Source organism: Phaseolus vulgaris, chromosome 2 (assembly GCF_051622355.1).
Source record: "Phaseolus vulgaris cultivar YP4 chromosome 2, ASM5162235v1, whole genome shotgun sequence".
Lineage (NCBI taxonomy): Eukaryota > Viridiplantae > Streptophyta > Magnoliopsida > Fabales > Fabaceae > Phaseolus > Phaseolus vulgaris.
Genome location: NC_143499.1, coordinates 22,017,289 through 22,034,068, shown reverse-complemented (window position 1 = coordinate 22,034,068; position 16,780 = coordinate 22,017,289). Strand labels below are relative to the sequence as shown.

At 35.0% G+C, this 16,780-nt stretch overlaps 2 protein-coding genes and 1 non-coding gene across 3 annotated transcripts; 1 reads left to right on the top strand and 2 right to left on the bottom strand.

Annotated features, from left to right (window-relative positions):
• The first annotated feature begins 8,342 nt into the window (after window positions 1-8,342).
• On the top strand, window positions 8,343-8,414 carry TRNAW-CCA (transfer RNA tryptophan (anticodon CCA)). The gene has a single exon. It is a non-coding gene; the product is annotated as a tRNA-Trp (tRNA).
• A 1,005-nt stretch (window positions 8,415-9,419) lies between these two features.
• Window positions 9,420-11,700, bottom strand: LOC137810910 (plant/protein). The gene is made up of 5 exons (XM_068612405.2): window positions 11,208-11,700; window positions 10,760-10,859; window positions 10,525-10,663; window positions 9,793-9,888; window positions 9,420-9,705 (listed from the first exon to the last, which is right to left on the bottom strand). Exons 1-5 carry the CDS (start codon window positions 11,494-11,496, stop codon window positions 9,568-9,570), a joined length of 762 nt encoding a protein of 253 aa, XP_068468506.2. The 5' UTR covers window positions 11,497-11,700; the 3' UTR covers window positions 9,420-9,567.
• A 1,143-nt stretch (window positions 11,701-12,843) lies between these two features.
• LOC137810909 (vesicle transport v-SNARE 12) lies at window positions 12,844-16,493 on the bottom strand. The gene is made up of 6 exons (XM_068612404.2): window positions 16,228-16,493; window positions 16,025-16,132; window positions 15,315-15,373; window positions 15,029-15,217; window positions 13,433-13,603; window positions 12,844-13,181 (listed from the first exon to the last, which is right to left on the bottom strand). The coding sequence occupies exons 2-6, from the start codon at window positions 16,119-16,121 to the stop codon at window positions 13,029-13,031; spliced, it is 669 nt and encodes a 222-aa protein (XP_068468505.1). The 5' UTR covers window positions 16,122-16,132; window positions 16,228-16,493; the 3' UTR covers window positions 12,844-13,028.
• Between the last annotated feature and the right edge of the window lie 287 nt (window positions 16,494-16,780).

The following is a 16,780-nucleotide window of genomic DNA, read 5'->3' as shown; positions in this document are numbered from 1 at the left end:
AAGGGCACGCTAATATTGGCCGACCATGCAAGGCGGTTGTACAGATTTTGTTCGAAAATGTGTCAAGTGCTAGGAATATGACAGTTTATATCATCAAAGGCCCGAGAACCTTCACTACATTCTTTCCCCATGGCCATTTGTGAAATGGGGAATGGATATCATCAGACTTTTACTCCAGGGAAGAGGCAATGTAAATTTCTTCTAGTCGGAATATACTACTTCACTGAGTGGATAGAGGTCGAACCCTTGGCAGACATCATAGCCGAGAATGTTCAAAACTTTGTATGGAAAAATATTGTGTTCGTTTCGGGATCCCACATATGATCATTACCGAAAAAGGTTGGAAATTCATCGACCGAGGATTGGCTGAATTTTATGAAAAACTCGATATTAAGCATATTACAAGTTCTGTAGAGCACCCTCAAATGAACGGCCAAGTCGAAGCTACCAATAAGGTCGTTCTTAACGAATTAAAGAAGAGACTTAACCCAGTTAAGGGTAAATGGACCGAAGAGCTTCTCGAGGTCTTATGGGCTTACTGGTGTACGCCATTGTCCACCACACAAGAGACCCTGTACAGATTGACGTACGAAACATAAGTTATGATCCTAGTTGAAGTCAAAGAGCCCTCTCTACAATAACAAACTCTAGATCTGAATCGTAACAAAGAAAGCTTGTTGGTCGGCCTCGACTTGATCAACGAGCTCAGGGAAAAAAGTAGATTAAGAGAAGGCGATATAATTCTAAAGTCATTCCACGAAGTTTTCAAAAGGGAGATTTGGTCTAGCGAATGTACAACGACGCCTGAAAAAATGAAGGCAAGTTCTCAAACAATTGGGAAGGACCTTTCTGCATATCAGACACGGTGGTCAGCGGAGCCTATTGTCTAGAATTTTTATTAGGTAAATCTGTACCGAGAATGTGGAATGTCACGCATCTCAAATTTTATTACAATTAACAAATTTCAATAAAAATAGTGTACTCTTTCCTCGCTCGGTTGTTTTTCGACCGACGAGGTACTTTAAAATTATATATTCTTATCTTGCATATTTACACACTGTTCAACAGGGATTACTCAGTAACGGTAGCCGCTCAGATACTAACGACCCTTACTGATTGCACGGTTACCAGCGACCGAACAACTTTTATGATCGTGCCTAGTCAAATGTGAATGTTAAACATAAAATTTGTTTACACGACCTCACTCAAGGAGTCTTCACTCCAACTAAATTCATCAAGGTCAAATCCTCGACCAATTGAAATTATGAAATTTCACCCACTATCACCTCACACAACCAGAATAAAATAGGAGTCTTCATTCAAACTGAATTTATCGAGGGAACTCCTCGACCAATAGAAATTATGACATGTTAACCACTATCGCCTCACGCAATCAAAATGAAATAAAAGTTTTCTCTTCAACCGAATTCATCAAGGCCATTGAATAAATTAAACGTTCGTCATTAAATGAAGTTGTATTCTTAATTATGGCATCGATAAACTTTTAACAACTTAAGAGAAGTAAATACTCAAAGGCTCAGTCAGCCAGGCCTACTCAATTCGCCATTGGTGGCCATAAATAAGTCATCTATGAATCCAAATACCAACTACATTCACACAGGTGAAGTCTTATACCTTGACCAGCTTATTAAGACTCATCGATTAGGTGGAGTCATTACAACGTCACTCGAATTATCAAGTTCAATGCATCAATCAAGTTATTTACGACTTCGGGCAAATTATTTTTATTCTACTTAGCAACGACAATGCCATCTATTTTGGTATTTGGAAAATGTTATTAATTGCAAAATACTTCAAGGCTTGGTTAGCCATTACTAGTTACATTGATTCATGATTACGGATTCGACCAAATTATTCCATTACACTTTCTCAAAACCATACAATTTATTTTAGTGACTAAAAAGCATTGCTAGAGTTCTTCTATCTACAACTTATTAAAGGCCCGATCAATAAATCCTAAACCCTAAATCCTAAATAAATCATTTATGAATCCAAATACCAACTACAATCACACAGGTGAAGTCTTCTACCTTGACCAGTTTATTAAGACTCATCCGTTAGGTGGAGTCATTAGAACGTCTTCAATGCATCAATAAACTTATTTACGGCTTCGGCCAGATTATTTTTATTCTACTTGGCAACGACAATGCCATCTATTTCGGTATTTGGCAAATGTTATTAATTGCAAAATACTTCAAGGCTTGGTCAACCATTACTAGTTACATTGATTTTCGATTACGAATTCGACCAAATTATTCCATCACACTTTGTCAAAACCATACCATCTATTTCGCTAACTGAAAAACATTGTTAGAGTTCTTCTATCTACAACTTATTAAAGGCACGATCAATATTGCAAAAGGCTCGGTAAGCCAAGTTCAAGATATTACCACAAAGAAATCAAAGAGTCAAATATCGAAATTTTATCGTTCGGCAAGGATTAAATATTGCAAATATTTAAAGCGTTCAAGCATAACGTAAAAGTGCAGAAGTTAAAAATTTTCAATGCCCACATCTTGGGCCCAAGATAAAATTTCAAATAACTTCAATATTTGAAATTTACAATTTTTTCATAACTCCTCCAAGGAGGGCTCGGCCTCGCCTTGGGTACCTCCGATGTTATCCCCTTGGCCCTCAGCGTTCTCCATATTGTTCATGTCATATCGATCGTCTTCAAGCGGAATGCCATGAAGGTATGCCGCCTGACAGAGACCTTGGTAAAAAAAGTTTTTGTTGATCCGAAGAACGAATGATTGACATTCTTCCAATTCTCTAATCGGCGCTTTCTCTTTGTTGGCCACTTCGCTCTACACCCTCGCACGGTCGACCTTTTCCACCTCTAGCTCGACCTTCAGGGCCGCCACCTCCTTTTTAGCCTTGTCAGCTTTAGTAATAACTTGGCGCATTTTCTCATCAAGCGATCCCATCGCTTCCAATCTAGCCTTTAGAGAGCTAGAGGACTCATTCAGCTCGGCCTTCTGCTTGGCTACCATAATGGCCAAATTTCTCTCCAACTCCTCCCCTAGTGTTCGACCGCCAACCAACGCACGACTGTGCAACACAGCCAGCTCCGCCACCAAGTCGTTTGTTGGGAAGACCACTAAGATGCTCTCCTCTTCGAGAGTCATTGCAACTTGGATACCTTGGGCCAATTGAAGATGTTGGTCGAGCATGGAAGGATGACGATAGGATGACCTCGCCTCAGTCCTTTGTTGCGCGGATTTTGTCAACCGACCTCTTTTCTTGGGATTCATTGGAGGCACAATAGTTTTTGGAGGCACCACGTCAACAAGAGGGATCTAGTTTCTCGTACCAACCGGCTCAAAACTGCTATGTTTCCTCGTTGTCGCTTGTCGTCTTAATTGTTTTAAATAGTTAGCTGATTCTGGATCTACCCGAGACATAATTGCTGCAAAACATAAATGAATTAAACATCCCCTCAACATAATGAATAAAGTCGTGTGCAAAGGAAATTCACATACCAATCAGATCCATCCACCTCTTGGACGACTTGTACAATCCTACCAACTCCCGCGTAGGTAGCCTATTCGGGAGCTGGTCAAGCACGCAAAAAATTTCCTTATCCTAGGGAGTCATTGAAGAACTCGGCTAGGAGACATATCTGGTTGGTGTTCGAGTCCAATGAAAAGGAAATTTGGTTTTCCGTTTCACATCATAAAAAAATGGTTTACTGTCTGGCTCCACAAAAATTTTAAAGTATTTTTCTTTAAAATATTTATAAGACAAGGTATAAGGTGCAAAACGAATACTCCCTGGTCGACTTGTCAAAGACAACCAACTCATTGGAGCACTCAGTCAGGAATTATAATAGAATAAGGATTGAGGAATGGGTTGTAACCTAAAAATATTACAAAGTATCCTAAACGCTTAGAGAGTCGTCCACGAGTTAGGATGTAATTGAGTCGGCGCTGCGTTAAGGATCCGAAGGTCCCCCATCGTAAATTCGTTGAAGGGAAGTGTAACATGCAAGTCATTGAAAATGTGTTATATACAAAAAAGAAATCTTGGGGTGCACCTTCCCGATCGTGGTAAACCCGGTCGGTGTGGTTGAAACTATCGGTAGCCACTGCGACCAAAGTAGAATCAGGTTTCAAAATTGATACTTTAGATACAAATAAACCATCTAAAGTAGTTGGACCCCTGAAGCAAGCAAGGACATCCAAGATGAGTGCATTAATCCACTCGTAGCTCGGACAGTCTGACGTAGGGTCGACCGCATGGTCCAAGCCACTCACGTCTCTCGCACCACTAGATGTGGTGCGAGTAGGCTAAGAAGACTCTATATTCAAAATAATGTTAGAAAACTTGGCACAGGTAGACATTACTAACCTTTTTAAAGACATGTGAAAGAAGACTTGTTTACTCCACACTCAGAGCAAGCTACGTGAACTCTATGGCACAATGAATGAGTAGTAAACCTTATTACATTCAAATGCGTTTCTATTTATAGAAAACCAAATAGGAGAGAGATTGAAGCATACCCTACTCGGCACCGTTAGATCAATAATCATCCAAGGGTTCATGCCACTCGGCATCTGAAACGTCACTAATTCTCAACCGTTAGATTTATTTGATGAAATAATACTTCCAAACGACGACTTTTCGAAAAAGCATGCGTCACATCTCTGACAAGTATTAATTACGCCCAACAGTTACATCTCCCCTCGGGAAGCCCAACGATCATTTTACGACTCTTTAGAAATTAATTTCTTCGAGCCTAGGGGGCAAGTGTACCAGTCGGTATCGGACGAGCTAGTCTCGACCTAGGTGATTGAGCGCCCGAGTCAAAGGACACCTCAAGACATGCAATAAATGGCTGATGGAAGAATGTCAAGCTCAGGCCTAACCACTAGGTCCATGGCAAGGAAGATGGAAGAAGTTTGGGACTCTACTACTGATGGCAAAGACACCCTCCTTTACATATGTTAAAAAATATCATAACCTAGTGTAGAATTTTATAGTAGAATTTATTTTCTTGCTAAAAGTAAAATATGAATTTTACTTGTAATTTTTCTTAATTGTAATTAGGGTTGAATTAGGCACTTTAAAACGAACATAGGTTAAATTAGGGTTTCTATAAGACTCTTAATTTAACCTAGGCCAACCATTAACCTAAAAAGAGTTACATGAAGCACACCTTGGTCATGATTGCCTTGTGACTCCAAAATAGGTGCCAATTTCAAACCTAATTCTTTTGAATTTTCCCACCCATTTCTTTGTACATTGGACGGAACTCATCATTATATATTAGGGTGTTTGGCTCTTATTTTTCTAAGATCAAATATATGAGTGAATTGTTGGCAAGTTTGTAAGCTTTCTCACTCCCTTGTCTATACCTCTCTAGGATAGACACCTTGATCTTCTTCACCTCTCCAAGTGATATGGCCCAACCAATCACTCTCCCTACTCTTCATGCACCTTCAAGGAAACCATAACTCCATGGGAGCCATCCTTGTCTGTTTTATCCATTAGCTTTCGCCAATCATCTCAACAATCCAAGAAACTAATTTGTCATGAAGGCAAAACCATCAATGGCAGTAACGACAATTACAATATATGAGTCATAATTCGTATCCTGGAATACGCGAGACGTATCTTCGACAAATCAGCTAAAAACTGATTAACTGAAAGATGGCACAAATATTCTTCAGATATTCCAACATACTTACCAATATATCTCCCTATTAATCAGGGATCACGATACACATCAGTGAATAATTGAAATCTGACCATCATAACAAGGGCCCATGACCAACACTATAAATAAACCCTATGCGGAGGTGTAAGGTACGCTTTTATCAATTACCAGTATACACTCTTCACACAGAGTAATTACTTGATCGTTAGAGTACCTTTTTCAGGTCAATCTCGAAGGAAGGAACCAGAGGATCACCAACACATCAACAATTGTACGACTAACCTCAGGTACTATCTAGGCCCTCTTTGCCTATACAGGTACACTTATAATTATTTACAAAATTAATGTTTATCCTTATCTCACTTCATGTTGAAAGTTATTATTATTTTGGTAAACTTTAATTACATGTAGATACGACAACTGATGTGATTCCAAATAGAACTAACAGTAGAATTAGGAATTTAGGGTTCCGAAATGGAATGAATTAAAATTAGTAACAATGAAAACTTGGATAGAGGGAGGTGCCACAAACAAATTTTGATAAGCCTAAGGATTATCGCTATAAGAATTGGTGAATTCTTGATAAGATCGCAAGATGTAGGGAAGAACCCTAGCAAAGATATGTTCTCTTTATTAAATTGTCAAAACATTCATCCTCATTTTGAATTCCAAAAGTATATAAATACAAATTTAATTATAGGTCTTGACTCGTTTGTAAGTAAATAAAATAAAAATACAATCTCTATATTTCAAGAAAGGTTCATTTGACCCATTGGTTAAGTTGACTCCTTCTAATTGGTTTTGGGTTCACATCCTAACTCCATGCAAAATATTAATATTATTTTATTTTAATAATTGGTTCATGGGTCCACTTAAGTTTGAAATTATGTCTTGGTCAAGTTCCTCCACACCATGCCCTTGGGCTTGGATGTCCTCATTATAAACCCTTAGTTGTACTATAGTTGACTTGGTCCACTTGCTGAGAAAATGATTTTAAACTCGCCTCCATCACTAGCCATAGGTTTTCTTGCTTCAAGTTTCTCAAAATGTGGTTGCAACCCTAGTTGTTTCAAGATGGCAATCCTGACTAAACCTACTAGTGGCTGCCTATGGTGAATCTTCAAAAGAAGTTGCAGCCACTGAAGTTGGTTCTCAAGAGTTGGAACATGTTTGACTTCGATAATATTCATGTTGTTGTGGCTTAAAAACGACTTCGATAATATTCATGTTGTTGTGGCTTAAAAACAACAGACCCTTCTTTGCATTATCTTCATGCTTTTGTTTCTAATGAAATATAAGTGATAATATCAAATTACGACGATTCTAGCATAGATTTGTCTAATGCTAGAATGATGATAGTATAGAAGTGGTCAAATGACCCCAAGTCGTCTCCGAATGAATCCAATAGTGATTCTAGTGAATATTCAAAATCTATCTGCAAACAATGAAAATTAGCAATAACAGTAAAGCAAAAGGGGTTGTGATCGTTAAGCAGGAAAATATAGATGATGATTTAAATCAATAAAGAATGCAGGTTGACTCCCAAGTTCTTCTACAAATGAATTCCTCACAGGTTCTCTAAAGATTATTCTTTTCTCAATCCTCAAACAGAGCTAAACCAAATTGAACATGCGCCAATTTGATTCAACTGAAGCTCACCAGTAAAGCATGCGTCTACTGGTTTAATCAGTACCCACTTTATTCCATGCGTATACTCCATGAGAATGCTTATCTCCTCTCTTGAATCATGCGCCCAATAAATTAATTAGAACAATGCAAACTAACTAAGAAATCAAAGTTTAAGATAAGGAAGACTCTCAATCATGCGTTCAAGTACAACCTCTCACAAAAAACAGTTTTCTAGGAGATTAGAATATTAAAACAACTGTTATAGAGAATTAAAAAATGAAACTTTTATTGACCAAAACCTCATAACTCAATGAGAAAATTACAAACATAAGAACAAACATTGTGTTTGTTCAATCACACAACTTATGTCACTTAGATTAAATTGGATGTTTTTGTTTGACAAGACCTAATGCTTTTTACTTTGTTGTTTTAAGGACATAATCAAAACAAAATAAAAGAGTCTTCAAAATTATGATCTAAAAAATATTAATCTATGATAAACATATCCAATATTTATTATGTGGAAGTTATCGAGTCATTAATTAAGTTGAATTCATTTAATTTTTGGGATCTAAGTAAAGTAGGAATACGAATGAAGAACTTATTTGTGATACATGAAATTAGGATTAGAGGGTGTTATTTGATATTCAAATACTTTTGTGTTGCATGTCTTTTGTATATATTTTGGATTAAATTATATTTGGTTACCCTCTGTTTATATATTATATGTTTACGTATTGTTAAGACATGAACTAACAATTTTCTAAGTACAGGATGAATACGAAAATCTACATAGGATATTTACTTTTTATGTATTAAGAAACATAAATTGCATATTATTTTATTTTGTAAACTCAATGTACTTTTTCGATAACACCTATTTTTATTTATGAATGTATATAAAAGCTATTTTAAAGACTTGTTATTCTTATTTAAGGGCTAAATAAGTTTAGGGTTTAGGTGTAGTGATCTGAAAACTTGTTATACTCTTTCTTTCTATGTATATTTATAATAACAGAAGACGTTCATAGTTGGATCTGTGGCGCAATGGTAGCGCGTCTGACTCCAGATCAGAAGGTTGCGTGTTCGATTCACGTCAGGTTCACTTTTTTAATTAAGTTGTCATCTTTTTAATTTAATATTTTCCTTTAAATAAGAGAAAAATACTAAATACCATAAAACGATTTTGTTCTTAAAATTAGATATCAACTAGTGATGTGATTTCTCTTTTTATTTTATTTTATTATTTTTAATCAATTATATATATATATATATATAAATAAATAAAGAATTGTGGAAACATGTTTTTAAGATATTAGTTTGAGTAGTAGAAGAAGTAAAAAAATGTAAAAACTATCAATCCTTCCAAAATGATTGGTGCATCTAAGTGTGATGAGAAAGTTAAGGTTTTTATTAATGTTCATGTAAATGACGTAGCATAATTTGCAATTCTATAAATCTATATCTATGTTCCAAGTCGTACTAGGAGATATTAAGATGACCGCTCTAAATAGATTTAGATAATATGGTGCATTCATCTCTCTAAATTTTTATTCTCATAATAAAAGTATTATGGAGAACCCTTATGTAATATTGTTTAGAGTTTCTTTGGTAAAAAAAAACAATAGTATTTGATGTTCCTACAGGTAGGCAATATTCAAGAGATTTATTCATAACATCCAAGACCTTTTATGCACACAATGCGGATTTAATCTTGGATCCATAATCCATACAAGGTAATCTCTACCAACATGCTTAAGAAAACTTTGATTTAATTTTAGCTGCTTTATGAAAAATAAACTGTTTATAGAATAAATTAGAAGTTTAAAATATCAACCAAGACTTAACAGACTTTCTTATAAAATAAATTATTTTCATAAATTTAAAAATTTATAATGTATAATTATTCTTTATCAACTTTTTCATTCGGGTCCATACATATTCCAAATATTTATGTTAATTAATTATTTTAAAACATCTTTTCATAACTTTTCCAAACAAAATTAATTTATCAATAATCAATTATTAAAGCACTTTAATTTTTGAAGCAAGCACACGTAATTTTGAGGACAAGCATTGGACAACCGTACACATTTTTCTGGTTACCATATACATTGGCCAATCGTATGCATGCTATATTATTTTCAATTATATGATGAATGAATTTCTATCAATATACATATTTCGTTCCTTTGGGGGGTTAAGAATATTAACAGTTAGCACAGATGCTTCCCTCTTATCGAAAGGGATTATGAATTTCACATCAGATCATCTTGATCTTCAAGGGACCTTTTACGAGCTCGCAGATTGAGTTTAAGACTTTCAGGAAGAGGAGGAGTCCTCCCTCTGCGGAATAGAACTGCAAGAGCCCTCATTTTCTGGCAAAGATCAAATATCTGCAAGAACAAAGCAGGTGTGGTGGTACATTGTTTACAAGCAACGGAAAGAATAGTGACAAAAGATAATTGGTTAGTTATTTATACCGATGAGGCTTCTATCTCGGCAACACCCTCACAACCCTGACCACCTCCTTCTAGCAAGTCACAATACTTTACAGCCTCATTTTCATCTTCAAATACCTGCAATTATATTGTAAGTGATTAAATTATGTTCGAATATATTGAATATTACAATAAACCAGGCAATATGTAACACAAGACTGTTTCATTGCATTTGGGGTCAGAACTTAGGTGTACTTCTTCAGATACTGTTTCTGTTGTTCTTCAATCAAAATTGGAGTTTCAACTTTATAATATGTATAGGAAAAGTTGCATGAGATGAGAGATCTATGTAAGTTTTCAAGGTGGAAACTCCAATTTAAGATTTTAAATTTTGGTCAAGGTTTAATTTCTTGAAATCGTGAGAAATTACAAGTAAATGCAGCTGATGCAGTCACAATTGCAACAGTGGATACCTCAAAACATTGAGGTTGTGGCTTTTCAGTTGCAGATCCTTTTATAGGAGAATAGTCCCAAAAGTACATAAAGAACCGCAATTTTTACGTGCATCCTGGTTTGCTCTAACCAAAGTGATTGAAGTACCATATAAAAATTGGTTTCAAATTGAAGTAACCATATAATTGAATTCAAACAAAAGGTAAGCACATATATCATAATATTTCGACATTTTCACATGAATTTCAGATTACAAAATGTTCCCCACATGCTTAATGAATATTAACTAAGTCACAACATCATGTGTAATAGAACACATACCAGTACTCCCTCTCTAACATCCTCCACAAGCATTTGAAACTTAGTAGCCTCTCCCCTCGCCTGTTTGGACTGATTTCCAATTCCAGATCCCCACTTGCCTCCTTTAGAAAACAACAATCCAAGCTCTCTTTCAACCTCACTGTCACAGATAAAAACACACTCAGCTAGGAGCAATGCCAAACACTACCTAAGATAAAAAAACCAGAGAATATGTCGAATCACTAATCAACCCAACCTTCTATTTCTGCGGGTCTTCATTGTGCACAATTGATTTTCCTTTTGCGTGAGTACATACACGGGCTTCGAAGTCTCTCTCCAAGGGTTGGCATCTAAAACTGAATAGAAATTAAGGGAACTATAAACAACACATTAACAACAAATTTCTTTCTCCCTTTAACTTTTGAAGGTACAACAACAATAACATAGAACACTTAGTCATTATGATGATCTTTATTTTAAGTTCTAGTCCTTTTATACAAGAACTGTAAATTCTAATCCCTACACTTTGGATGAATTACAAGAATAAGGATGAATTATCCACTAGATCACTACGGTTAGTCCCCTACATAAAAAAAATATATACATTTTAGCTGTTATGATTGAAATATATTTTAATTACTACATATAAAAAGAAAAGTGTCTATGATTATGCAAGAAAAGGAAAGGGAAGGTGTGTGTGGTACCGTCGTAGCTGCTGGAATCAAAGGACTGCTGGAGGTTGCGGCGCATGTCATAGGCGCGTGAAGAGACGCGTTTGACGAACTCGTTGGAGGTGCCGGGAATGGCGCCGTCCATGTGGAGAGCCCTGTCTAGGTCGTCATCTGTGCCGTCACCGGCGAGGGTGCAGGAGAGGGAGACATGGCGGCGACGGCGGCTTCGGGTTCCGGCAGAGAGGAGGCGCGGAGGGAGACGTCGGAAAGGGTGGGAGGGAGGGAGCACCATGGAGGGCGATACGGAAGGAAGGGAATCCATGAGAATTCAAATGGATTTGGAGTTGAAGAAGAGAGAAGAGAAGAGAAGTTGGGAAGGAAGAGAAAAAGTTGGAGTTGAGTTTGTGAAATTGGGAAAGGAGATTTTTTGTTAAGTGGGGTCCACCTCGATCTTACTTGTTCCAACTTCACTTCCTACTTCTTTTCCTAATCATTTTGTACTCTACACATACACTACAACTATTACACGCTATTTTAAGATCCACGTTATTTTATTTTTCTTCCTCCCCACAATTATGATTCAGTTAATCACATAATTATAAAAAAAAATACTTTTTAATTAATCAAAACTCTTACTCAAATCTTGTTATTATCGATTCCAATTTTTAACTGAAAATCATTTTAATAAAAATAAAATTTAACTTAAAAAATTAAATAATATTAGCAATCTTCTTAATTAGTGTTAACTTTTGTTAATTTTGTTTATATTTAGTTTCGAAATCAAATATTCTCCCCTTACTCAATTATATAGACCAAAATTTTCAATAAACTTAAACATAAACAAATTCTAACTATTTTTTATTTAATTTAATTTAATGATTCCATAAAAATAGAATCTTAATTACTCTCTGTTATTTTCTTTTATCAAGTTTAATAAATGACCCTTTAGAGAAATTTTATTTTTAAATATGATTATTAGTATAAAAAGTAGTAATTCTGTTTATATTTGAACAAAATGAGTGATTTTTAATAAATAATAGTTGTTACAAATATTAATTTCTTTGCTTTATGAAATGAAATTAAGTGACAGAACTTATAAGAAAATCAACATACAGATAAAATGATTGTGTTATAATTTTGACAAAAATGATCTTATTGAAGTTCATTTTTCTTGAAGAAAATGAAGTTTAATAAAAGTGAAACTAAAAGTAAGATTGTTAATGGGGTTATTTCCGACAAATACGACTTCAAGTAAATTGAGCAAAATAACAATAGTGAGTAGAGTTAAGAGACATTTAGTTCAGTTTGTACTAATTTTATTTAAACTTACGGGAAGTAAATTTTTGACCTTTTCTATAAATTCCTTCTAACTTATTTTAATAAATTTCACCAAAGAATTATCACCATAAACATTTTAGAGAAAATAATAGAAGTTGCATTTTCAGCAAAGTTTCTTTTTGCTTTCTTTTCACCTAAACACTCTTCAACGGCATCAAACTGAAGCTAAAGGCAATGAACAAGGGTCTCGCAAACAGCATTAGCACAAAGATTTAGAACTCATGAACTTCAGAAATGCTAGTAGAAAAGCATCATGTCATAAAAAGAATATACTCGAAAAGAATTACTTGCATTAAACTAATTGTTCTTGCAGTTCAATAGAAAAACATAATTAAGAGCATGAAAAGCAAGGTATATATCATTGAAAACTTTTCAATCTTAAAAATAACAGCGGCGAAATAATTGCAGGGATATATGATAACGCCACATATGTCTATATGTTTCCTATATACAACCAAGAACATAAAAGCATTAAACATTGCCTCCATCCTCTCATATATTGTATGCATATATAAGCTAATGAGATAGCTTGTAAAAAAGAATAACAGCTATTGCAAAAACAAGCGCTCCAATCACAGATGAAACGATCCATTTGTTTCTAGTTATTCTCCGTGACATGGTAGTTAAAACCTTCTTGCTCTTGTCAATAGCATCATCTATCCCATGAAGCTGCAACGCAAGGAAACATCACCAGCAACCAATAATCATCACAACTTCTACATTGCACTTGTTATTATGTTGAAAGGAGGTTCACAATCTTATTCCCCAAGAAAGAAGTGTTATAATTGGTTTTAATTACTTCTCCTCAGAATAAAGATCATCTCATGATTCTTTCCTAGTGCATGAAAAAAGGACTAAAACCCCAAGTTCCCACAATCAGAATTCAATTTTAAAAAAATAGCTTTCACATATCAACATACCCTTTTATGGGAGTTCAGTAGAGTCTCTCTCTGACTGTGCAAATCTTGGAGGATGGAGACACCAAGTTCTTCGGTCTCCAGCAAGGTTCTATGGCTCTCCCTTATTCTGTCACTGGAGTGATTTAATCTCTCCACAGACATCGTTAATCTTTCTCTCTGATCAGCAGAAGCCTGCAATGTTATCCATATTTTCCAACCAAACAATAGATTAACAACATCAGAACTGCTTCACTACTTGGCTTACAACAAGTGCAACCAACTTCAAAAACCTACTAATTTCAAAATTCAGAAAACAAAAATATGGTAAAAGGCCAAACAGAGCACTAGATAATATGCATCTAAACTGCACTCTCAATATGTATAAAACAGAGCCCAATATGCATATGCACACGTCTGCAACCTTATTTGCAAGAAACAAGCAACCTTATTCTCATCACAGGCATAACACTCTCAATGATTATTAGGGTGACAAAACAATCCATTTATCCATCATTCATCCCATCCATCCACAAGAAAATCCATCAAATTCATCCATTACAAAATTATAAAAAGATCAAATTAATTTTATAGATGATTAAGGATCAATCTCTATAAATACTTAACGGATCAAAATCAATTCAACTAACTTTTTTTCATAATTAAATATATCTTAAACTAACTTTTGAAAAAAGTATTCAAAAATAATTTTTTAAATTGTTTTACAAAAAAAAATTTGAAATTTTTTAAAAATTTACTTTTATGTATGGATGGATGAATTCGATTTTTATTAAATGGATCAGAATTAAATTAAATTTTTAACGGATCAATATGAATTAATGGATGTTTTTTCATCCCCGATCCATCCAATTTGCCACTCCTAATGATCAGACATATATAGCATGCTATAATACATTATTAATATGTCCTAATTCACAGGCTGTTAAACAATGGCAAGCTACAAGAATTCTACGATAAATACTCAAGTGATAGTAGGCTGCAATTAAACTGGGAAAGGTAACAGATCAAACCCACATTCACTGACACCTATTTCTTCAAACATCAATGGTGTCCAGGAACTAGAACCATAAATTGTATAACAAATTAAAAAGGCTATAGCTCAATGGAATCTCCAACATTAATGGACAAAAATTCTCTAATTATATCAAACATCTAAACAAAACATTGCTATTTGAAAAGCTTTAATGGTAGTTTCTATCATGAATGAACTATTCCAAAGGCTTCAGCTGCCATGCGAAGACACACAAATGGTTTTTCTTAGAAAGTTTATTACACCTAACTCAATCCTGCAAATTTGGACATATCTCTGGTCAATGTAATCCAGTAATTTTACATTATACTTCTAACATGTTCCCTTTGGGCTTCAAGCAAAGATAATGCAACTATCTCATGCTGTAATTAAACTTTTTATCAAACTCGAGACCACTTGGTCATAAAAGCTTGGATACCATGTCAAGGAAGGACTAACTATCCAAAACGTTTTAGCTGTTACATGAAGATATTTCATATCTCTAACCAACAAAGCCACAAACTCTTTTCGCTATTTTTTTTTTAAGAAAAGGATGCCAAGTAATACAATCTAGGGTCCCAAAAAAATACCAAATGAGTATCTGCCGTTCCAGCCTCCAACAATTCTTGACGGGCAGACTCATCAGAATTAGGTGATGTTAGCCTTCTAAATTCCTTTTTCAAGTTGCTTAGATCAGATTTGTACTCCCTCAACTTTGCGAGGAGCATAGCCTTTACACTTGGCTGCAAACTTCTTGCCTCAAGGTCCATTTTCCGAATCTGGACAGGGAAATAAGTGATAGATATAAAAAATGAATAGAAGATAATACCAATAAAAACAAAGCACGAACATGTAAGAAAACATTCATGTTACTACCAGAACATCAGCGTCATCTAGTCCTGCTTTGATCTCGGAAAACTTCTCCAGCTTCTGTTCTGAAATAGTGTTGATTAAAAAATCAGTAAATAAAATTTAACATTAAACAATAAGCCATCTTCATGTTACATCAGCAGACTCCAGAAAACATCTGGCACGAACCACGGTAAATAAAATCCTCCAGCTCCTCCACAAATTTATCTAAGTTTTCACTTTCCACAAGTAAACACTATTATCAACAAAAGAAACGCATCATCCATGTCACCAGAAACCAGCGAACATCTGAGAAATCGAAGAAAAAGACTAGTCCCGGTAGCACAATCAACCTAACTGATCAACAATATAGCAAACCTCATCGAATCATATAGATCAAATCACATAGTATTAGCACAAAATCATTGAACAAGATAAAATAACGACTTTTACTAGCTTTGACCAAATCTTGACACTCGAATAATCTAGTACAACAAAATTTGGATTATAAACCCTAGTTTCTTTTCTCATAGCCATGATTTATGAAGGGTTCAGCTATGAGAAAATCCATTTCCCAACACACAAACTCTTGATATGCATCCTATGATGCGTTCCGTGCCAATCAGAGCAAGAAAACAACAGGGGCACTTCAGATAACAAAACACAACACAGAAAAAAAGTTGTAAACGACAAAAGGGGTGGATTAAAACACAACAAAATTAGGATTTTGAAGGCACCTTGATCAGAAATAAGCGAGGTTGAACTACATTTGCGGGAGAGATTAGCAGATAGGTCACAGTACTGGCGCTCGTACCCTTCGAAGACCTCACTCATCTTGCCACACCCTTTGTCAAAAAGAGGAAGAAATCAAAAGTGGAAATTGGAAATTAGAAACAATAGAAACTGCATCAGTGCAAAGTGGTGGATGGTTCGATTTTACCCTAGTTTTGAATGGAAAAGGGTGCGAGGGATCTCAACAAGATTGAGGTTTTGGGCGTGTTGGTGTTAACAGTGAAAATTGTTGGTGAAAATGGTGAGGAGGGGATGGAATAAGACCGACCAAGTTTCCTTTCGCACTGAATGAACTGTAATTTCACCAACCGCAGGGAAGGATCGCCTGCGGTTCGACTCGACCCTTTGGTATGAATGGTACAAGTCAAGACTCGAGGTTTGAGTTCTACATTGAATTGATTTATTAACATTGTTAAAAGAAAATTGGTAACTTAGTCATGGAGTTGTTAAAGTAATTTTTTTTTTTGGTTTTATCAAAATTTGTCTAGAGTTAAACTAAATTTTCCTTTCAACTTCTTTTTTCTAATTTAGATGATTTGTTCTTTGGAAAATGTAAATTGGTAAAAATTTATAACTTCCTGGTTTGATGATTTTTTTTAATTCAAAATCATACAACATTAACTTATTTTTACTTATATATTATTTTTGGAACTTAATCATCATTCTAGTTAACATGTTATTATAAATACTTTTACAATGGA

Coding starts and splice junctions, on each gene's coding strand:
- LOC137810909 (XM_068612404.2), bottom strand. CDS start 16,121: ATGAGTGAGGTCTTCGAAGGGTACGAGCGCCAGTACTGTGACCTATCT. Junction 15,374..16,024: donor CTCGCTTATTTCTGATCAAG/GTGCCTTCAAAA, acceptor ACACTATTTCAG/AACAGAAGCTGGAGAAGTTT. Junction 15,218..15,314: donor TAGATGACGCTGATGTTCTG/GTAGTAACATGA, acceptor TTCCCTGTCCAG/ATTCGGAAAATGGACCTTGA.
- LOC137810910 (XM_068612405.2), bottom strand. CDS start 11,496: ATGGATTCCCTTCCTTCCGTATCGCCCTCCATGGTGCTCCCTCCCTCC. Junction 9,889..10,524: donor ATGTTAGAGAGGGAGTACTG/GTATGTGTTCTA, acceptor ATATAATTGCAG/GTATTTGAAGATGAAAATGA. Junction 9,706..9,792: donor CCGAGATAGAAGCCTCATCG/GTATAAATAACT, acceptor TTGTTCTTGCAG/ATATTTGATCTTTGCCAGAA.